At 40.0% G+C, this 24,277-nt stretch overlaps 2 protein-coding genes across 3 annotated transcripts; one reads left to right on the top strand and one right to left on the bottom strand.

Moving 5' to 3' along the window:
* Positions 1 to 643: 643 nt before the first annotated feature.
* On the bottom strand, positions 644 to 10,443 carry nesd (SHC binding and spindle associated nessun dorma). Of its 2 annotated transcripts, none has more exons than XM_028180806.2 (10): positions 10,245 to 10,443; positions 9,983 to 10,163; positions 9,648 to 9,861; positions 9,216 to 9,445; positions 8,057 to 8,217; positions 7,146 to 7,356; positions 6,409 to 6,581; positions 5,499 to 5,606; positions 2,760 to 2,914; positions 644 to 2,190 (listed from the first exon to the last, which is right to left on the bottom strand). In XM_028180806.2, the coding sequence occupies exons 2-10, from the start codon at positions 10,161 to 10,163 to the stop codon at positions 2,094 to 2,096; spliced, it is 1,530 nt and encodes a 509-aa protein (XP_028036607.2). In that variant the 5' UTR covers positions 10,245 to 10,443; the 3' UTR covers positions 644 to 2,093. The 2 variants fall into 2 exon arrangements, with proteins under 2 accessions (XP_028036607.2, XP_089590146.1); XM_089734020.1 differs by having other exon boundaries at positions 10,259 to 10,413.
* A 1,494-nt stretch (positions 10,444 to 11,937) lies between these two features.
* On the top strand, positions 11,938 to 23,749 carry LOC149501334 (cytochrome P450 4g1-like). The gene is made up of 10 exons (XM_089733501.1): positions 11,938 to 13,272; positions 14,082 to 14,191; positions 15,125 to 15,212; positions 15,846 to 16,031; positions 17,644 to 17,719; positions 18,372 to 18,636; positions 20,192 to 20,260; positions 21,577 to 21,751; positions 22,650 to 22,829; positions 23,573 to 23,749. Exons 1-10 carry the CDS (start codon positions 13,113 to 13,115, stop codon positions 23,731 to 23,733), a joined length of 1,470 nt encoding a protein of 489 aa, XP_089589627.1. The 5' UTR covers positions 11,938 to 13,112; the 3' UTR covers positions 23,734 to 23,749.
* The last annotated feature ends 528 nt before the right edge of the window (positions 23,750 to 24,277 follow it).

Raw genomic sequence — 24,277 nt, 5'->3', positions numbered from 1 at the left:
GAACGAACTCTCAGCCCACCAGGTGTGAAGTGGTTACTGGAGCCCATAGACATCTCAACGTAAATGCGCCACCGACCTTGAGATATAAGTTGTAAGGTCTCAGTATAGTTACAACGGCTGCCCCACCCTTCAAACCGAAACGCATTACTGCTTCACGGCAGAAATAGGCAGGGCAGTGGTACCTACCCGCGTCGACTCACAAGAGGTCCTACCACCAGTAATTACACAAATTATAATTTTGCGGGTTTCATTTTTATTACACGATCATTGCCAAATGACGAAACTAAACTAGTCAAGAGGAGACTGGGCGCGTGCAGTCTAGAGGCCGCGCGAGGCTGCCAGCGGCGACGACGGGGGCCGCTGGCATCGCCGCCGGCCGCTGTCGGACGCTGCCATTCCGGTGTGACTCGGCCCTTATCCTTTAGGCCACGACCAACTATGTGCTTAGTAAAAGTTAACTCTGCCCTATCTCTATCAGTGGGTGTCTTAAAAGGGAATTATAGATTTCATCCAAACTCAAGCGATGGCATACTCGGAACATTACACCATCTGCGATCGCCCATTTTGACTTTAATGTTGGTAAGCCTTAATGGAACCCTGCAGCTAACTACCACAATTAAAAAAAAAACTCAATCAACACAAATACTTTTAACATTTTATTTAATTACAATAACATATTATGTTAATTACGAAACACGCATATTAATGAACATTATAATTACATACTTTTAAAGCTGCAGTTTACATTCTATACAAAATAAGGCACATAAAAATCCATTGAGTGTTTATTCCTACGTACATAACATTTGTCCTTGTCGCACCGGTAAGTGTTCCAATGCGTGCGACAAAAATAGACAAAAAAAAATTCAGTACACGGATTCATTTATTTTCTAGATACGACACATTGAAGCATAAAAGAAACAATACCGGAATGTTCAAAAATCTCCATTTTAATGTCTCTGACCAAACTAACTAAAGCTTTACAAACAAACAGAATAGGTAGTTGACACATTTTTTTATTAAATCAACACCAAATTATATTACGTACATATTTATTATCTTTAAAAAATTTTGCAGTAGTTGTTGATTGAAAAGAAAATTATTCACATACATCGAGGGTTGTGACGTCACCAGCACGTGCGAGAGAGATAGAGCAACTACATTTTCCCCGTGGTCCCATTGTTTATTGCAAGAATCCCCAAAATATTAATTTAACATTGAAGCTATTTTAAAAAAAAAATATTAGCAGAGTTGAATTATGTAAATGAGTTCACTATCGGATTAAAATTAAAAAAAAGTGTTAATTGACTACAGATCATATACAAGATGTTAATGTGATTCACAATTGGTGACCATTATAAAAAAAAAAACATAAATTTAGCACTCAATTTTTGCAAGAAAGTTTGAAATTTAGAAGATAGAATTAATGGACTTCTGCAATGACAACGTTATTACATAGTTCGAGTGTTAAAAATTCTGTGCAAAAACATGGACACACAAGCGTGCTGCCCTTTACTTTTTTTATGGCTTAGATGGGTGGACGATCTCACAGCCCACCTGGTGTTAAGTGGTTACTGGAGTCCATGGACATCTACAACGTAAATGCGCCAAGCACCTTGAGATATAAGTTCTAAGGTCTCAAGTATAGTTACAACGGCTGCCCCACCCTTCAAACCGAAACGCATTACTGCTTCACGGCAGATATAGGCAGGGTGGTGGTACCTACCCGCGCGGACTCACAAGACGTCCTACCACCAGTAATTACGCAAATTATAATTTGAAGTTGAGAACATGAAACGCTACTCGGGGTTGCCATACCCCCGTACCCATTTTAAAACTGACGGATAATTGAATTGTTTATAATTACCTATTGAATCTAACACGTTATTAAATACATATATAGAAAATATATGAACACACCGTTATTACGAGATTCAATTCCTATGGCACATTATTTTTTCATTACTCATGTATACCAGTGTATTCACTGTTTTCCTATAAAAGATTGCACAGAATTAGGTATTGTTCTGTATATATATATATATATAGCAGTGAGGTAATTCGGGCTACGTTTAATTGTGACAAATAATATTTCAAATGATCGTCGCTTCTTGTCCGACGATAAGTACCTCCTTCGAAAGGTTTCCGCTACCGATTCGGCAATTCGTCTTAATTTGTAGACCTTTCACACTGTGAAGGAAAAAAACAACAACATTAGTACTGATTAATTTGGTCATATAAAAACTTTAATATAAAAAAAAAACATTGCCTACAACCATTGATTTTATTTTATTCACAAACATTGTTTTGCTGGTTTTTTGTTAGGAAATGACGATGAAGATATTTTCGTTACTTTACACTTGACATAATTTTAAAATAAATTTTTACAAACATTACGAAAAATAATGTTTTATCTGTGGTATCATTACCCCGGAGCAAATAGAGCAACGTCTTTGTAGAACCCGGACCATGTGTCCCGCCTATTTTCATTTTAGCCTTTTTATTTTTAGGGATACGTCTTGTATCTTATATCTTATCTCATCTCACTTCATTTCATTTCATTATATCATTTTCTTATAAAGAAGTTTTCATTAAAATTAAAATAACAGTTGACCTAAAGGTCTTAATTACCAGGTCACAAAATCGCTTTAAAAAAAGATATTTTTTTATCTGTGGTTTCATTACCCCGAGGCAAATAGAGCAACGTCTTTGTAGGACCCGCGCATCCCCTCGAATAGGAACAGCTCAGCAAAACTCACTCAGTGTATTTCGAACAAGCGCCGGCTTCCACCTCGCAACGTATGCTGTTCTCGGCGCAGTCCATGATCGTGGTGGCGTTCAGCTCGACGCGCGCGCCCCAATACATCTGGATCCCGACGCCGCAACGTTTGATGATGCAGTTACGAAGCTCCACCTGAATCAGGATGATACGCAATGAAACTGACCGAGCATACCCGATGCTGTGGACCGAATGGTAAACAGTCGACGTCGCCCAAAGCACGTCATTACGGATCCTCCCGATCCATTAGGGGTGCTTTTAGGCACCACAAGCACCGGTCACCGTCCTCGTCGAACCCGTCGCTTGCGACGAAGGGCTCGACGAGCGAATTAACCCATAGACACAACCCACAGAGTTTCTCGCCGGACATTCTCAGTGGGTCGCGTTTCGGAACCGTCGGTAGATTCTGCGAAGCACTGCTCTTGTTATGGTCAGTGTTAGCAACACTCCGGTTTGAGCCCCACGAGCTCACCTACACACGTTAGGGTGAAGCTGAAATAGCCTCTCAAGGCTATCAGCATACCTATATGCTCACCTATGCTGATAGCCTCCTACCTACGAAAAAAAAGGCCCAGCAGTTTTGTTGATTTATTTATTTATTTTTATTTATTATGCTCACAATACAACACATCACAAGCACATATTTCTTGTTGTGCAATATGATTTATTTGTTCATCGCTGAAACCATTCGTGAGCTTGTGTTAAGTAAGTATTTCATTACAAATGTCAGCGGGAATCGAACACCGGCTCTGTCGCACCGCTCGATACGAGTGTACCGGACGTCTTAGCCTATAGACCATAATTAAGTTGTATACAATTGAAACATCGATCTGATGTCTCAAGATGCCTATTCGCTGGTAGCCTACGAGCTACTTCAGCTACGCCCGGACGTATAGGTGAGCTCACGGGCTCAGGCTGAGAGAATTTGCTAATACTAGCCCTAGCAAGAGCAGTGCTTTACAGAATCTCGCACCGGATCAGAATCGCGACCCACTAAGAAGATCCGACGAAAAACTCAGTGGTCAAATCGTTCCTTTCAATCAAATCAATCAGGTAACCTATTAGAACTACTAGCGTTCATGTACGGCTACCAATATAAAAAAAAAACATCATAATTAAAATAAATAAATAGGGATACTTATTTTGTTATGCTTCATTATACGAGTGGTTGGGTGGTTTGAAGGTATAAACGATATAACAATACAATTGAGTCTTGGACATCCCTGTTATTTCTGTAGTCTGCACTAAACATCTCTTATTTATTAGTTATATTTTAAAGAATAACAACACATTCGTCTTCCGTGACGACGACAACTACAAAATAGGTATTCGAAACGACGGAAACATGGTAAGAAATAATAAATGAGTAATTAATTAATCGGATATTCTACATTGTGATATCCAAATAGACCTTAAGTCTTCAACTCAACCGTGCAATAAATAAAAAACAATAAAAGGCACTTCATCGTTACGGTCAATCATATAGCACAGAAATATGTACATTATGTTTATTATAACCTTTTTTTTAATTGGGTGTGACGAATTTCAATGATTTACTTAGTAATCTTAGTAATTTTCTGTTTTTCTTATATTTATAGGTTTATAATAGAGTTCTTGTTCTAAATATGATTTCCTTCATTTGAAACGATTAGTCATGCCATAAATAATGTTTTCTTTTACTTTGAACATTTATTACTGCATTCTTCGTGTATATTAATACAATCATATTTAAAAAATATGAAGATCACTCAATATTATCTTCACAGCACGCGCGGGTAGGTACCACCACCCTGCCTATTTCTGCCGTGAAGCAGTAATGCGTTTCGGTTTGAAGGGTGGGGCAGCCGTTGTAACTATACTTGAGACCTTAGAACTTATATCTCAAGGTGGGTGGCGCATTTACGTTGTAGATGTCCATGGGCTTCAGAAACCACTTAACACCAGGTGGGCTGTGAGCTCGTCCACCCATCTAAGCAATAAAATTAAAAAAAGACGGTCGTTTAAACGTTATGGAAAGATAAAGATAACTTGACTACGTCTCGCTTAGGCGTTTTGATTTGATCACTCCATTCAGATTTAAGTAATCAATTAAATAATTATCAGAGAAGCTCGTTTAAGTCGGAATCTATTTTTTTAAATATGTCGTACGCGATATTTCTCAAGATGCTCTCGATATTCGTTGTTATAGCGACTTTCGTTTTGTATCGGACCAACATCTTAGGGTTATACTTTAGTTACACAGTTGAAGTCGTCGTGGCCTAAAGGATAAGAGGTCCGGTGCATTTGTATGTAGCGATGTACCGGTGTTCGAATCCCGCCGGCGGGTATCAATTTTTCTAATGAAATATGTATCTAACAAATGTTCACGATTGACTTTCACAGTGAAGGAATAACATCGTGTAATAAAAATTAGACCCGCAAAATATTAATTAGCGGAATTACTGGTGGTAGGACCTCTTGTGAGTCCGCACTGGTAGGTACCACCGCCCTGCCTATTTCTGCCGTGAAGCAGTAATGCGTTTCGGTTTGAAGGGTGGGGCAGCCGTTGTAACTATACTGAGACCTTACAACTTATATCTCAAGGTGGGTGGCGCATTTACGTTGTAGATGTCTATGGGCTCCAGTTACCACTTAACACCAGGTGGGCTGTGAGCTCATCCAACCATCTAAGAAAAAAAAAAAAAGACAGTCAGTTGTACAGTGAAATATAAGTACATACCTGAGCCCCATTATGTATAACTATGCCGGAATAGAAATTGTCAAATGTGCAGTCTTCGATCAGGATCTTAGCACCCGACATGGCAACTATGCCTTGCGCAAAATCACTCTGAAATCAAAGGTAGAAAAAAAATATTTTCCAGTCTGCAATAATCTTAAATCACCATGTCATCATATGAGTCGTCTATTATCAAAGGCGGCAATCTGTACATTTGGACAAAAAAATTTTATTGATATGTCAATACAGATTTATTTGAATATAATCGTCTCCTTCAAAGAATACGGTTCAAAACTTGCATTAAATAAAGGTTAATAGTTAACCTGTTATTTATCTAAGATGTCGTTCCGAAGAGTTTTGTGACTGCCAATGGAATACAAAGTCAATAATTCGTTTTTCTGATTTACCAATCATTGTCCAAAAGTCAGATTGCCGCCTTTGATAATAGTCGACTCATATATTTGTTTTATTAATAATATTGCTGCCTCTGAATTTTTTTATATTGATTGAATAATAATTAACAGGAACACTAATTAGAGATTATATGTGAAATTAGCATCAATAGAACTAACTTTTATTTTGCAACAAAAGATTATGTAACGTTTAAACTAAATTCTTTCTTTTTATTTTTTGCTTAGATGGGTAGTCGAGCTCACGGCCCACCTGGTGTTAAGTGGTTACCGGATCCCATAGACATCTACAACGTAAATGCCGCCACCCACCTTGACATATGAGTTTTCAAGTCTCACTTTTTACAGTACTGCCCCACCCTTCAAACCGAAACGCATTATTGATTCATAGCAGATATAGGCAGGGCGGTGGTACCTACCCGTGCGGACTCACAAGACATCCTACCACGAGTAAGGGTCTGATTAGGGATTAGTTTTAAACACTCAAGGGAGGTAGTACTAGCCTGTGCATTTTTTGAATCATCCAGGAAGGCGCAATTGGTTATATGCAACGTCCCGGCTCGCATCAGCAGCACGGTGTTGACAAGGGCGCAGTGCAGGGTCAGGTCACGCAGACGACAATCCTCACTTAGCATCAGCAGCCACGAACGCATGTCGGTCGCCCTTAGGGTCGCGCCTGTATACAAGACTCACAATATTATTATGTAATTTCAACTTTAAGTAGATACATTGTACAATGGTCATTATCTTTAAAATGAGAATAATCCCCCAAAAATTGGGAACCCAATAATGCCATCAAGTATTTTTAATAAGCTTTTTTTAAATGTTAACATTATTAAGAACGTAGGGAAAGTTTAATGTATTTTAAAGATCAAAGTCACTGTTATATTAGATCATAATTATTAATATATCTATTAATATTATTTCATTAAAAATAATATCTTTAATTTTTACTAGAATTTCTAGATAGATTCATAACTGGCCAACAGAGTTCTTGTGAACCATCTTGAGACTGGAAGTCTAGCGAACCATCACGATGCGACAAGCATTACAGTTCCGGTTTCGCAGTTTGTAGGGACAACAAAATTTACCAAGTTGTTAATGGTAGGCAGTGGCTTGCCTCTGCCCCTGGCACTGCTGAAGTCCATGGGCGACGATAACCACTCACCATTAGATGGGCCATATGCTCATCTACCTACGAGGGCAATAAAAAATTAATTAAAAAAAACTTATTAATCACCTTTATAACTGCATATAGATATTTGAAGAAGAGGCATTTCTGGTATTTCGTAATGTTTACTGCACACCACGACTTCCTCCGGTTCGAGAGTGAGGCCGTCTTCTGCCGAGACCATTACGGTCAAGGTGCAGTCATTGGTGAGACGAGAACGTAGGAATTTAGAGATCTCATCAAATTCAAATATGGAACCTCCTTGCCAGAGTGCTACCACCTGCAAAAATATACAACAAATATAGATTTATACATTGTACATTAAAAATAGTATTAATTGAGAAGACGAATGTTTAGTTTCCAAGGACTTATGATGGGTGCATCAAATTCCAGAGAGAAATACAGACATTATTATTCCGAATTCAGGCCTTGAGAATACTTGGTAATTTTGTTATTGATGTAGTGAGTGTATAAAGTAATATTTAACACCATTTTGTTTGTTTTTTGTCAATTGTGCTGGAGATAAGACAATATGAACCAAACTGCAAACCCCTTGCTTCTATTTTTGATAGTGTTGTAGTTCTTTTTTTTCAATCATTACCTCATTAAGCGCTTAAGATACAAGAAAAACTACATATGGAATTAAATATCATTTACAATATCTCAGCATATAGAATAAATAAATAAAATTACAATGTGGCGATAAATTTTATTGAACTACTTTTACCATTCATATTTATTACACTAGAGGTATGTGTAACTTCAGAGACTACATCATGTGAATGGATGACTGGAGTTCATAGACAATGAGAATACCACCACCCACCTTTTGGTTTTAATATAATTATATTATTTGTACTGTGGTCACCCTTTACAGCTTTTTGCAGTAGAAATAGCAAGATGGTAGTTCTCCAGTGGTGACTTACATTACTATCAGTGAAAAAATCAAATTAGGCCACAGAACATTAGTTTACACTTACATTTTTCTTACTTTTCTTTTTTTGCCATTTGTGTTTCATTTTGGCCAAATACTGTTCTCTGATCAGAGGGTTTTCATACAGTGTCCACTGCGACATAAGCCCGTCTAAACGAGCATTTAGCTCTGCACATTGTGATATGTAGTTCGGGGGTAGAAGTGAATCTGCAATGCACACATTTTTGAGACCATTAAAATAATGTAATATCAAGAACAGGGGTTTTATATACCATTGCTGTATGTAACTTAATGTCTTTTAAATATTCCTCATCATAATTTCGGTCATCGTTCTCATCGAACTCGTCGCTTGCGACGAAGGTCTCGATGAGTAAATTAACCCACAGACACAGCCCACTGAATTTCTCGCCAGATTTTCTCAGTGAGTCGCGTTTCGGATCCGATTGTAGATTCTGCAAAGCACGGCTCTTGCTGGGGTTCATGTTAGCAATGTCGTCAAGTTTGAGCCCCGTGAGCTCACCTACTAGTTAAGGTTACGCTGAAATAGCCTCTTAAGGTTATCAGCTTAGGTGGAAAAAAAAACTTTATTTAAAGCAGGGAATCCCAAAGTATTTTGTATAAGAAACCTCTTTTCCATAATTCGATAATTCGACTCTGACTGCTATAAATTTATAGTAAATAATAATAATAATAATAATACCCAGTTAGCATGGTATGGACATTTAATGCATAGACAGCAGATGCATGTGAATAGGAGATCTATGGAAATGGTAATACAAGGTAGAGGGGGAAGTGGTCAACTGAAGAAGAAATAGATGGAGTGTGTGAATGAAGATATGAGAGAGAGAGGAGTAAGTGTTGAGATGACGGTTGATAGAAGAGAATGGAACAGACAAATTTGCAGTACTGAGCCCACCTAATGGGATAAGGTGGAGAAAAAAAAAGGATAATAATAATAGCCAGGAACAATTCTCGCAAGCCTCTCCGGTCCCAGGCATTGATATACATACTTATATATGTTAAATATGTATATGTAGAAAATAAACACCTCAACAAAGAGCAATCAAATCTGTTCATAATCTGTTCATGAATCTATGACTCTCTCAACACTAACTATTAAACTACCAAGTCAGTCATTAATCATTAATGATTCCAATGATAATGAACCTAATATATAGCTATATATAAAAATAATATCAAATTACCATCATCATTTTCCACATCCTCTTCACACAGTGAAGAATCTAAAACATTTAGTTTATTGTGTGCATCTATTGCACTACTTCTCAGTAATGTTATAGATCGTGCTACACAGTGTGGTATGGTCCCATTGTGCATGTCAGACCAAAGCTGCATACGGTCTTCTACCGTGTTTGGTAATACGATCTTATCATCCTGGTCATCCCATGGCATCCAAATGTCGTTGTAATAAAATCTGAGTACAGTAAAAAAAATGGTTTTAATTTTATATTTGTTTATTCAGTTTTTCAGTTTGAGCCTCTGTGCCTTTGGTTGTGCAACGGTTATTGTAACTTATAGGGTATTCACTCATTTAGCATTGGGAACATTAATTCATTACTGATATATGCTACTATGAAAATATCAAAATGAAGATCTGATACACAATTATTCTTTACCTGAGTAGATCAATGAACTCTGCAGTGGTTGCAGCATTCACACATTGTTCACGTTGTTTTGTGGTTGGCCACAATTCCACTAGTGGAACATCGACAACTGACTCCGGGAGAGTGACTGCTTCATGCTGCACGCTTAGTACATCGACAGATGACGACAAGTTCTCAAAGTCCACTGAAGTGACTGTGACATATGCTATGCAAGGGTAGCGAACTTCTGAAAAATGAATAGAATAAAATTGTACTTATTATAGTGCAGGTACTGGATCTAATAATGATTATACTTCCGTGAATATGATTAATGCTTTTGTAATGTAGATACTTAAGTTTGTACTTACCGAATTTCTTACAAAATTCTTTTGATAATTTCCAAAGCGCATCCCATCCAACTGGTTCCACTAACAGCTCCGCCTGTATGGACCACTGTTCTCGTGCTGTACCCCTTGCCGTGTTAAATACCTTCAGCAACTCTTGAAGTATCTCGTTATCACTCCGGGAAAATGTATAGACGGAAGGCATCTAAAAAGACAAGCTCATTTAAAAAAAACTTGTAGACAACCGTCGTGTTACCTACTTTCCATTCGATAAAAACTTTAATACCTTTTATAACTCACATTAACACAACGTAATTAAAGTAATTAATTAATATGTGATGTATTACAATTATGTATTATTAATATTTTGTTATTTTGAAAACAATAGCTTCATAATTCAGTGAAGTAATTTTGTACCGTAAACTTCAAATTCAAAATTTTGAATTTTCTTTCTCAATTGACGGCAAGTAATTACGTCATTTTTATTTTTTTATTGGTCATTTGAACCGGCATAGGGAATGTAATTCTTGCTAATAAATATTTTGTTACAAAGGCTGAAGCCATATTAGTTATATTAATTTGAATGAAAATGAATTAAATTAAACGGAAAAATTTAATCAAATCAAATGGAATTAAATGAGTTGAATTAGGACAGTGGTCGGCAAAGTGCGGCTCCAGAGCCGCATGTGGCTCTTGGGCTTCATAAGTGCGGCTCTGCATTTAGTGCACTACTTATTTAGTGTAATAAAAGTTTACTAAACAAAGAGATTTGGCTCCGATTTTTTTATTATTATTATTTTAATGTTCATATTTTTATTTTCATGTTCATTTGGCTCTTTGGCTAATAAGTTTGGCGACCACTGAATTAGGATAGCATTATAGATGTTTGATAAAATGAAATTAAATATCTATGTGTGTACTATGATTAAACGTCTTAATCAAAATTTAACTAGATGATTTTCTTAAAGATGTAGTGAAATAACATCATTGATCATACCACTATACCGTCTATACCGTCCTTGACCATACCACTATTTTATTCATTTCAAAATTTTCTGACATGCAATAATAATTATGCGCTCCGATTTGCAGGGTAGAAAAGTTAATACCTACTCATAGTGAGCGACGAGGACCAGAAAGTGAAGGCCGACTTGCTGGCCGAGAAGCTCAAGGAGGTTCTCTCTTCCAAGAGAGTAACGGTGACAAGACCGATGGTGACCACTGAAGGAGGAAAAGATATGCACCGAACTTGCGCACATCGGCGAATGCTCCGTCGATGCAGTCAAAGCTGGCTCTATCAAGCCCGGACCCGGAGGAATGGACCAAGTTCTCGTCCGTTGCCCGATAGCAGCGGCGAAGAAGATTGTCGCAGTGATGAAGCTGCGCATCGGGTGGAGCGTTGTTCGCGTCCGCCTGCTGGAGGCCCGGAGGCTACAATGTTTCCGCTGCCACGCGCTGAGCCATGTGGGCGCCCGGTGCCCGTCGTCGGTTGACCGCAGTTACGACTACTACCGGTGCGAACAGACCAGCCACGTGGCATCCGGATGCACACTGGCACCACGATGCGCCGTCTGCGCCTCGGCCGGGAGACCAGCGGACCACACTTCGGGGGGCAAGGCCTGTGTAAGGCCCTCGAGAAAATCGAGGAGAGAGGACGTCGCTGCACCCGCAGCCGCACCCGTTGCTGCAGACCGAAGCCAACTCGACGAGACGACGACCCCGATGGACGTCCAGCCTCCGTCGGGCACAAGGAAGACCAGGGCTTTACGAAGAACTGGTCTTGCCGATGAACCGAGGAGGAAGTCGTGAGGAGGAGGTCGTGGACCTCGTTTCGTAGGCAGTGAAGGCGAAGCGGGCGGAGCGGGTGGTGCGGGCAGAAAGCCCCCGCCCGGCTCCTGAAGGGGCCGTCGATTGCTGAGTGCGGGGGCGCCCGGTGCTCGACACTAAGACCCTGTGGGGTGGTGGTGCGCTGTGGCTCCGGTGCGCCTCTCACGAGTGGTGGAGGTGAGAGGGAGAAGAAGTCCCAGGTGGCAGATCCCGCCCAACGTAACATTGGGGCGGGAGCCGGCGAAGGCGGACCCATGGCGCGCATATGGCGGTACATGGGTCCCCGCCCAGCCGGAATGGAGGAGCTCGTTACGGCTTAGTCGGTAGTCGTTAAGCTGGGCGGGTTTGGCGAGAGCCGAGCTTAGCCCAGCCAGCCTTTCTAAAGGCGTAGTCTCCTATGACTAATTGGGGGAGGGAGTGGACCTCGGTCCGCGACCTCCCCCACTCTTTTTCCACTGGAGGCGCGGAGTCCGACATAACCTGGTCCGACCCCCGTCGGCAGAGTATCCGTAAAGACTGGGAAAAAGTGTAGAAAAGTTCTTCTGTTGTAACAGAGACTTCATTTTGGTAAAAGTTAACTTTTCATTAGTAAATGAGAAATATAATCGGTTGGGGTGACATTAGTTTTATGTTGTCTTCGTGAACAGACTACTATAGGTCCAATTGATGGCAAGTAGTTACCGTCGCTCATAGTAATGCCAGGGGAACAGATAAGTAGTTGCTTACTGCGTGAGGGGTAAGTGGTGCAAGGAGGTCGAGCACTCGTTGATAGAGTAAAGTATCCTTTAATGAACACCAATATAAAATCAAAACATTAAATACAAAAAGTACAAAGAGAAAATGTTATGTGAATGTAAATTTAGCTTTCTAATGAAGATAAAATTGCTTCAATTCTAAGTATATATCTTATATTAACTATATTGTATATTTGATGTTATGCTTATCCTCCTTCCCCTCCCTTCAGGTTTGAAGTAGGTTAAAAACTTTTAGACGCGCTTCGAGGTAATAAGATATAAATTAAACAGAACACGTTTAATTTAGCAATAGCTCTGTACGTTTTACGAGTATCTGAGACATAACATTTTCTCGGAAATAAAATGGATTTCGGTCACGGTTGAAAACAAAGTTAAGTTTGTAAAATAACAGAGCGCACTGTGTGTTTCTGTACCTATTACTTTAGTAGCTTAAATAATTGTCATTTCGTACAGTATCTTAGACTAAGTTGAAGATTACTGTCTTTGTTTTAGTTATTTAACTTTATAAACAGAACTCTAATAGTTTTGTTTTAAAGTTGTATTCCTGTTCATCGCCAGGTATTTTGATACAAATGTTGTGGCCGGTTATTTATTTATTAGCACTAGTTTTTGCGTATTGGCCATACTGGAGATGGAAGAATCGAAGGCTGCTCCGATTGAGTGCTTCGATGCCAGGACCAAGAGCTCTGCCGATTATTGGAAATGGATTATTGGTTGTCGTTAATACAGGAGGTAAGATTAATAAAACTATAGTTATTCTTTGCTATTAAATAATGCTTCCGGGCTCTTCAAGTCGATACCGCTATTCACTTACCGTTTCACTATTAACTATTCACTTCGTTACCCGTAATGTAGCGTGAAGAATTTATCAAACTAGACCCACGTTCCCTCGGGACAATCCGATCCCATCTGACACTTAAATAAAAAAATAAATACCTTTATATTTCTTGCAACCAATAATAGCAATTCTTAAGCTACATACGTGTATATACAAATATATTATATAATTTCTTGTTTTCTTTTACTTGTTTGCAAGAACTTCTCCTCGAGTGAACCTATAAAACTTTTAAAGAAAATTTACTAGTAGGCGCATTGTACGCTTACCCACAATCCTGCCTATTTCTGGTAGAAAGCACTCACCCGGCTTAACGGCGCGTTATACGTTGTACCATTCAATTCAGACTTTGTTTTGGGGTGGATGGCCTATTCACATACGTACCACATCGACTGAGAGATAATTTTTCTATTTAATTAAAAAAGAGGTAATCTATGACCAGAGGACCATCCTCAGGTGCCACTGTGGAATTTTTATTGCTAAGATAGGTGAACGATTTAACGGCCCACCTGTGTTAAGTGATGCCAGAGCCCATAGACATCTACAACGTAAATGCCGCCACTCACCTTGAGACACGAGTACTAAGTCTCAGTATATGTCTGCAAAAGACAGGGGGCTAGTTATCCTTGTAGTATACCGAAACTTGTCTAAAATATATATTCTTGAATGGACAGTAACATTTTTGTCGTGAAAACATTGGTTTTAGAGAAATTTCTAGAACTGGTCGAACAGCTATTCAGGACCTACGGGGATTATTGCAAGATCTGGTTGGGACCTGAACTAAACATTTGTGTCAAAAATCCCGATGACATACGGGTAAGGATTTTTACACTGTCGATCTACTATCTTAAATATTAAGCCTTAATTATCTTGATTAATTATCTTATTTGATTAAATTTTAAATCTTACTATTACCGTGTAAACAGTTAATTTTGTTTTTAACGTGCCCATCGACAACGCGGAGCGTTGCTAACATGCGGAGCGAAGCTGCTGCTTACAGAACTCTGCTTGAACCTCAAAAAAGGTTTTATTGTAATATTCGGACGCTACTTACGTTTAAAAAAACTATTGTGTGTACTCTTTGATCCGAACTTGCCATAGGTCATTTTAGTGAAGCACATACTTAAATAACTATACACTGAATCACCGCGCAAAACTGGAATAGCTCTTTAGGCTGGCTACCAGTGAATAGGTAGGGAAAAAAACACATAATAACTAAATTGACTCGCTTCTATTCGCTTGATCTGTATCGATCTGTCGTTAGGCAAACTTTTCAACGGAATTTTCGCTTGATTTTATTTTTATTTTATAACTATGTAGCTGACCCGGCAGACTTCGTAGTGCCTCAATCGATAAATAAAAGTCTTCAAACAAACAAAAGGAATCCGTCCGACGGGGTACATATGAAAGGAAAAACAAAATTGTTATTTTTATTTAATTCCGAGCATTTTCATATTTATTTACCTTTTAAACCTTCAACCTTCTTCAATAATTCAAGACCAAAATTAGCCAAATCGGTCCAGCCGTTCTCGAGTTTTAGCGAGACTAACGAACAGCAATTCATTTGTATATATATAGATAGATAGTTAAAGACTTAATAATTGTTTCTTAATTTACTTTGATTCCGAAGTCTAATATAATTTTACATAATTTTACTTGTATTCATCTCAAATTGAGTACACAGGTGGATTTGTACATTTGATTTCAGTTAAAATTAAATTTTAAACTAAGCGAACTAAACATTTTCAGCTTCTATTAACTAGTAATAAAGTGAATCAGAAAGGTCCAGCCTATGAGATCATGAAGGCTGCGATTGGGCCGGGAATACTTACTGGAGGTAAGATAGTAATTTAACTTACGTACTCTATTTCAGGAGAGTCAACGTATCAGACCAAAATAACATTTTTAAAAACCAATATAGTAAAATATCAATGATCAATATTAAAATTTAATGATTTTTCACGTCAAACTAAAAAAACAAACAACAGCTTGATTTTAAGCCAGTTCTTCTATTTTGGCCTCAAATGACGCACCTAGTACGAGTTCAGCAGAGTTTTTAAAAGTTTTCGCTGGGATTTTAAAATAGAAAAGACGTATGCTTGGTGTTAATGATAAAGATAACCTTTGTCCTAATACAGCCTTTCCTAAAGTGGTCGATAACGCCCCCTTGTGGGCGCTGCAGGCCTAAAGGGGGGCGGTCAAAGAATAAGAAAAAAATGGGGGCGTTGTGTAAAAGCTTGGGAGGTGATTTGGCTTTAGATTAAAGATTTGGATTTATAATTTCATTTAGGAGGACTCTTAGATACCGACTGAGCTCTCGCTATAGTGGTTTTAAGTATGTAGATGAAAAAAAGGGGCGCTAAAAAATAATTTATTTTCAAAGCGGGCAGTACACAAAATAAGTTTGGGAGCCCCTGTCCTAATACTATATGGCTTTAGGCTAGTAACAAGATGCTAAAATTTATTTTAGGTCCAACATGGAGAAATCATCGTAAAATTGTCACACCGTCATACAATAAGCGGGCCGTGAAACTGTATTCAGCTGTTTTTAACAGAGAAGCGGAAGTCTTGGCTAATTTGCTTCTAAAAAAGCAAAGCGGCGTCACATTCAACGTTTATTATGATGTCGTTGAAATCACAACGCAATGCGTTTGTCGTAAGCCCACAATATAATAAAGTTCTTTTTTCCCAGGTTTTTTCGAGTCCCTCAATAAAATTTGTAATTATCGCAATTTACTAATGAAATATTTTCTAAAATAACATTCGTAGTTTATTATTAAGCAGATAGATTTATTTAAATACAGTTATATTATGATCTATACTTCTATACCAATATTATAAAGAGGAAAGATTTGTTTGTTTGTTTGTATTGAATAAGCTCCGAAACTACTGAACCGATTTGAAAAATTCTTTCACTGTTTGGAAGCTACACTATTCCCGAGTGACATAGGCTATAATATTTTTTGAACAAAATTAGGGATCCTTACTAACCAATACCAATAATGTAACCCAAGGTGTAAAAAAAACCACCTAAAATATTCTTTACATCGCGTGCCTTGCGAAAACTATTGACGATAGAATAAAATAATGTACTACGACTTTGTAGAACACATTATTATTTACAAAAAGTGTTGCGACAGAATATGTCTAACTAGTTATGCCGCAATAAGTGTTCTTTTATTTTTAAAAATAAAAGAACGTCAAATATCGTTGAAATTTTTGTTAAAGTCCCGAGCGGAGCCGGAGCGGGCCGCTTGTATGAAATACTTTTAAAAGGAGTACAAAATATATGTCGCTGTTTTGAAAATGAAAAAGCCTTTGTTAAATAAAAATTGTGCTTCAAAATTCAAACAGTACACCGTTTAAACATATTATTATGTAGTAGCATTTTCTTTCGTTTTTTACAAGTCGCCGACACAATTTAAACCACTCTTACAGTATAATATTATCTGGTTTTTTATTATCCTTATACATATTATTCTTGACCTTTGAATACTTTAAGTGTCTTTTTTTAATTTTTTAATTTTCCTATGCTGATAGCCTTGAGAGGCTATTTCAGCTTCACCCTAACGTGTGTAGGTGAGCTCACGGGGCCCAATCCGGAGTGTTGCTAACACTGACCCTAGCAAGAGCAGTGCTTCGCAGAATCTACCACCGAATCGGAAACGCGACCCACTGACAAGATCCGGCGAGAAACTCAGTGGGCTATGTCTATGGGTTAATTCGCTCGTCGAGCCCTTCGTCGGAAGCGACGCGTTCGACCAGGACGGTGACCGGTGCTTGTGGTGCCTAAAAGCATCGTTAATGGATCGGGTGGATCCGTAATGACGTGCTTTGGGCAACGTCGACTGTTTACCATTCGGTCTACAGGATCGGGTATGTAGTTTCCAGCGGCCAGGACAAGAGGGTTCTCATGTCGTGCGGCCTTCTCGAAATGGCGCAATTATGCCGACTGTAGACACTTATTGACAGAGTCGAGCTCCAGGTCATCGTGGAGATCCACGTTCCTCAGGAACCATGGTGCTCCGACGGCTATCCTGCAGAATCGGGATTGAATAACCTGAAGGCGCTTCAAGTTAGTGCGGGCCGCGTGAGCGAACACTACGCTTGCATACGTCATGACGGGGTGTATAAAACCCGCGACATTAAGTCGTAACTAACAGATGGTTTAAAAAAAACACTCAAATTTAGATTCCGTCTATAATTATTATTCGGTTAATCACTGTCAACAACAGGAGTCATTGTCAACAGTTAGATATATATTCCAGAAACATTGATTGGCCTGTCCAAGGATGAATCACGAAACGTGGACGGAATGAGTGACCTTATATTGGAAACGCAAAAGTAAGTTAAAAAATTATGGTAACGTCTAAATTCTTTACCCTATTCTAAAATGTGATAAAGAATCTTTGCAAACCATTGCGCAGAAAACCACACTATCAAAATATTGGAAATAAATTTGTAGATCGCAAATAAGGGAAAAAGCCTTGTATAACTTAGGATTAGTGCCTCTTTGATACAACGAATATTAAAAAGTTATGGCCTTTTACTGGTGGTCGGACGTCTTGTGAGTCCGCAAGGGTAGGTACCACCACCCTGCCTATTTCTGCCGCGAAGTAGTAATGTAGTTCGGTTTGATGGAGCAGCCGCTGTAACTATACTGAGACCTTAGAACTCATATCTCCTCCTCATCGCATCGTTTCCTCACTGCTGAGGGTTATTATATTGATCATCATGATTTTACTTCTGGTAATGTCTCTCCAGCGCCTCCAATCATTGGCTAGGGCCGATTTGTCTATTCTTAAGTTAACGATGCATTAGGATCGCAACATTACAGTTGAGCCCTTGACTTCGCCTATCCATCTTAGCTAAGCAATTCACAAATTACTGTACTTAATTGAGTCAACGTAATATCCATAGATCCTCTAACCTCCTGATAGCTTCATAATGAAATGCTTCTATGAAGGTAAACAATAGCATTCCGTTTAATTTTTAGTCTCTACGAATTAATATTCACGAAGATGACTGTGTGGTGGCTACAAATTCCCTTCGTCTACTGGATAACGGGAAGAAAAGCGACAGAGAATGCTTACGTTAAGAAAATAGACAGATTAACTTCGGATTTCTTGAAGAAGAGACGTAAAGCTTTGAAGGATGGTAATGTTGATGAAGAGTCAATGGGTATAGTTGATAGATACATTGCATCCGGTGAGCTGACAGAACAAGAAATCAAATGGGAGACGATGACTTTGTTTACAACGGTAAGTAATTCTTCTTCTTTTTCTCCACCTTATACCACTAGGTGGGGTCGGCACATCGAATTTTTCTACTCCATTCTCTTCTATCAGCCGTCATCTCAACACTCACTCCTCTCTCTCTCATACACACGTCATACACGTCATTTACACACTCCATCCATGTTTTCTTCGGGCGACCTCTTCCCCCTCTACCTTGCACTACCTTTTCCATACATCTCCGTTTTTTTTTTTTTTTTTTTTTCGGGTAGAGGGCCGAACCTCCTACGAGGTCCCCGCGCAAAAGGGGCGCGCGGGATATGTGAGACTCAACGATCTGCATGGTGTTGTGAGCAGACCGCGGGCCCAAGGATTTTAGGACCCACCCACTAAACGACTCCCCTGCACTCTTACACCCGACGTCCGATCCCCTCCGAGGTCAGAACCCGGATAAGGTAGGGGGGCTACCGCGGTCAACACTACAACCAGACGGCGCGGCTCACCCCAAGGACGCCCAGCCGACGGAGCCTTCGAGGCGAATCGAAGGCTCTGAAACGTCGGCCGTCTCGGTACGGCAGCCCGTCGGGCCGCCCAGACGGTGCCGCTGGTGTCCCGGAATACCCCGCTGGACCAGAACCAGCCTGCCGGGTCGGGACGCGATACACCGTCGACCGGTCGCTCTATTCACTCCACGGCAGCGCGCTAGAGTGCTGGTAGCGCGCCGCGCGGCCTCACCCCCTCAGGTCGCCCCTTGACCTTCACCGGGGGGGAGGCCGCCACCTACAGGGGCCGGGACGTACGGGCGTATTCCCGCCTCCGGCCCCCGGCTCGACGGCGACGGATCGGTGCGGAAAGGGGAGAGCTCTCCCTCTCTCGCTCCGCCGCCTCCTTCTGCGATATGGTGGACTCGCAGAAGTCGAGCATCGCCTTCCAGGACGCGTCGCTGCCGAGCATCGTAGCCACGACGCGCGGCAGCGAGAGGTCCTCTCCAATTACCGCGACGAGGGCGGCGCGTTGCTCGTCAAATCCAGAGCAACGCGCCAATGTGTGTTCCGCTGTGTCTTCCTCGTCGCCTCGTCGTTCCATACATCTCCTAGTCTAGAATAATTGTAAGTAATTTTTTTTTTTTCATAATTTGTTCATTGATCCGTTAGTTACAAACACAAAACCATTTATGACTCCTCATTTGACATCGGGTTGATTTGTTCTCTATAAATCGATACAATCGATTGCGATAAATACTGCTTGTTAAAATTAAAACTATTTTCACGGTTTAATCTGTCGCTTTTATCATTTCCGACATATCGTTTATCATTTACGATATATCGAACACTTTCCAGTTTTCGTGGTCGAACAGAGGACTTGCTGTCAATATTAATTCGCTACGAACCTACATATACGACAGATTAAATCGTAAAAGTAGATTTAATTTTGTCTGCGATTCGCGAAGACCGTAGGGATACATTTTTAAGATTGCTTTAAGAGATATACTTAATTTGTTGTTAATGTACTTATGTTCACGGCTCACTTAATGTTCTAAAATGTATTTGGAAACTTAAAAAAGCTCATTTTTTGTTTTTAGAGTCAAGAAGCTTCTGCAAAAATAACGTCAGCTGTATTATTATTTTTGGCGTACCTTCCTGACTGGCAGGTAATACATATAGTGGATTTCACAAAAATTTCTAAATAATGAATAAAATAATAGATAAAAAAATCTAAAAAAAACGATTAGATGGTTAAATCATAAGATGAATCCTAAAAGAAAATATTATTGTTATTTAAACATCGATCAGATTGCCGTTGCCGATATCTTCAAGCAAAAAATTTACATTCTGTGGTTAGTTCGCCTTTAATAGCTACATAATCATCATCATTAGCCTGTATCTCTCCACTGCTGGATGTAGGCCTCTCCCATAGTCCGCCACAATGAACGACCCTCCGCCTTCCGCATCCAATCTCTCCCAGCATATCGCCGCAAGTCATCGGTCCAACGGGTAGGGGGACGCCCAACGCTGCGCTTACCGGCACGCGGTCTCCAGTCCAGAACACGTCTGCTCCATCGGCCATCGGTTCTGCGACACGTATGTCCGACCTATTGCCACTTCAGCTTGCTAATCTTTAGGGCTATGTCGGTTACTTTGGTTCTTTGACGGATTTCATCATTTCTGACTCGATCCATCAAAGAAACTCCGAGCATACCCCTTTCCATAGCACGCTGGGCGACTTTGAACTTACGGACCAGACCTACGGTCAATGTCCACGTTTCAGCGTCATGACCGGCAGTACGCAAGCGTTGAAGACTTTTGTCTTTAGGCATTGTGGGATTGCTGAGTTTAAGACATGACGGAGTTTTCCATACGCAGCCCAGCCCAACTGTATGCGCTTAGCAGTTTCCTTCTCAAAGTTGGCCCTGCCTAGCTGAACAATTTAGCCTAGATAGGTGTATTCTGACACAACTTTGAGTACCGCGGATTCGACTATTACCGGTCCACGAATGATATGCTCGTTGAACATGTCCTTGGTTTTGTCCAGATTCATTCCCAGACCAACACGTCGTGACGCGGCATTGAGCTCACCCAGCATACAGCTGAGATCCTCCAGCGACTCTGCCATTATAACGATATCGTCTGCAAATCGGAGGTGTTAATAGCTACGTGGATATCATACGAGTTGTTGATGTGTGCAGTTGCACTCAGGCAGACTCGTTTCGTAAAATCTGGGCGGCAATTTTGAAAATTAAGGACTCTTCAGATTCCTATTGTAATGGTTGATTATATCGTTGTATTCAATGTTTAAGGAAAGATCTCTATCATCATCATCTTTATGGCCTAAATGAGCTCAGAGTCTCACTAAAGTCAAGCGGTTTGTCAGAGTCCATAGACCGCTATCGCTATCATTGGGTAAACCGCTATCCTATTTTATTAGTCTTAATTAGTGTAAACTTAGTAAAAGTAAATGTTTTTCCAGGAGAAAGTTTACAAGGAAATTGTCGAAGTAATCGGTTCAGGACGAAATGATGTTACAGCGGAACATTTAAAGCATCTACATTATTTAGATATGGTGTATCAAGAGGCACTGAGGTATCTGTCAATAGCGGCTCTGATACAAAGAACTGTGGAGGAAGAAATTACAATTAACAATGGTAGGTGGTTAGACAACGAGTTAAAGTTTTTATTAAGTTTGTCTAATTACATGCTCAATCTTAGACGACGGGGCAACACAGTCGCCGTCGCTCTAAGCACGTCATTTCGGATCCTCCCGATCCATACTCGGTGTTTTTAGGCATTGCAATAACCGGTCACAGTTTTCATCGAACCCGTTGGTTGCGTCCAAAGAATTCGACGTGCAACTTAACTCATACACACACACAACACAACCCACTGAGTGTCTCGCCGGATCTTCTCAGTAGGTCGCGATTCCGATTCGGTAAATTCACCGAAGCACTGCTCTGGCTAGGGTAGATGTTAGCAGTCTCTCAGGCTGGGCACCGTGAGCCATCTACACATCCGTTGAAGCCGAAAATAATAGTTTAAAACAAACTAAAAAAATACGCATTTATAGAAAATCCAACTAAAAAATAGAAAATAAAATTTCATAAATTTGAATTAAAAATAGTGTAAGAAAAAAATATTTTATTGTAAAAAAAGCGTGGGGAGCTTTTCAGGGTATTATCAAAATAACCCTTCTACTCATATCTGTTCATAAAATATTTATAACTGCTGATACCATGCACCCCAGGTTTTATTTACACCTCTATCAATTTCTTGAGGATGGAACAACTAATAGCGTAGTCAGACCTGGTTTTTGAGCTAACGTCCTATAATTCTGTTGTGAACTTCGATCAACAATTGTAACTATTGTTACTATTAAATTAAATTGTTACTATTGTTGATCGAAGGTTGTGACAGCTCATGTAAATCGGGATTGTCTTAAGCCACTTTTCAAAAATTCAGTACATAGTTATATCACAATTTAAATTAATATCAGAATTGTATAATTTAAATTTTGAAAATTGAAAATCTTATGTATAATGATTTCAGGAAAATTCACGCTTCCAATCGGCACGACATTAGTGATACCTATACACGACCTGCACAGAGACCCGAGGTATTGGGACGAGCCTTTGAAAGTTAAGCCAGAGAGATTCCTCCCTGAAAATGTTAAGAAGAGAAGCCCTAATGTTTTTATTCCGTTCAGCTTGGGGGCGATGGACTGTTTAGGTCAATATAAACTCTGTGTAAAATATTACTACGATATCTCTAATACTTTTCTAATTCAAGATACTATATTAAAACAGCTGCCCTACCCTTCAAGAGACAACGGATTACTGCTACAGCAGCATTAAGTAGGGTGGTGATACCTTACTGTGCGGGCTCACACACAAGATGCCTTATCAACAGTAAATTCTCACTTACATACGCATAACTGCTATCCCACTTTTTTTTGTTATTGCATGGATGGATGGACGAGCTCACGGCTCAGCTGGTGGTAATTACGGGATAGAAATCTACAACGTAAATGCCGCTTCCCACCTCGAGACACGAGTTCATTAAGGTCTCAATTTTTATAGTACAATGGCTGCCCCACCCGTCAAACCGAAAAATATTACTGCTTCACGGCAGACATAAGCAGGGCGGTGGTATCTACCCGTGCGGACTCACAAGACGTCCTACCATCAGTAATTACGCAAATCATAATTTTGCGGGTTCGATTCGTTCGGACCGTAGAAGTAAATCGTGAACATTTTTTAAATACGTATTATTTTTTGGAAAAAATTGCATCTGCCTGCCGGATTCGAACACAGTTGGAGCGCTTGATACGAATGCACCGGACGTTTTGTCCTTTAGGGCATGACGACTTCAAACTGAAAATCATGAATACCAAAAAGTGGGTGGTATCGACTCATGTGAGCTCACCAAACGCATTATTAATATAAATACAAAAAATACTATTTCATCAACAGGTCGAGTGTATGCAGAGCCGTTGATCAAAACGCTGGTAGTGTGGGCAGTGCGCGAAGTTGAGCTAGAAGCGGAGGGTTGCATCGAAGACCTGAAACTACACGTCGCTATATCAGTGAAGTTCGCCAACGGATACAACTTAAAAGTCAAGCCAAGGATCTAAATATATCATTTCTAAGATCAAATTGTTTCATTGTCGTAGATTTCGAAAACAAACCAGTTTTACTTTAATTTACCTCCATAAACAACGCGATAACAACCGTCTAATGAACCCTCCCTTGTTTTAGGAAACCATAATAAGATAACATTAAATGATACAAAGCTCCTTTGTACATTACTCACACACCATTATTTAACCATCCTCCGTGTCGTTCACTTGCTTTCTAGAAAGCCTCTCGCCCCTGTCCGCTACCTAACTCGCGTATTGACTTTTTTTTTTTTTACGTACGCTGATGGTCTAGAGAGACCGTATCAGCGTAACCTTAACTAGTAGGTGAGCTTACGGGGCTCAAACCTGACGATGTTGCTAACACTAACCTCAGCAAGAGCCGTGCTACGCAGGATCTACCACCGGATCGGAAATACGACCCACTGAGAAGATCCGGCGAGAAACTCGGTGGGTTTTGTCTGTGGGCTAATTTACTCGTCGAGCCTTTCGTCGCAAGCGACGGGTTCGACGAGAACGATGAGCGGTGCTTGGGGTACCT

This window comes from Bombyx mandarina, chromosome 16 (assembly GCF_030267445.1).
Source record: "Bombyx mandarina strain Sakado chromosome 16, ASM3026744v2".
In the NCBI taxonomy this organism is placed as follows: Eukaryota; Metazoa; Arthropoda; class Insecta; order Lepidoptera; family Bombycidae; genus Bombyx; species Bombyx mandarina.
Note: the sequence above shows the minus strand (reverse complement) of the source record. Positions and strands in the feature narration are given on the sequence as shown.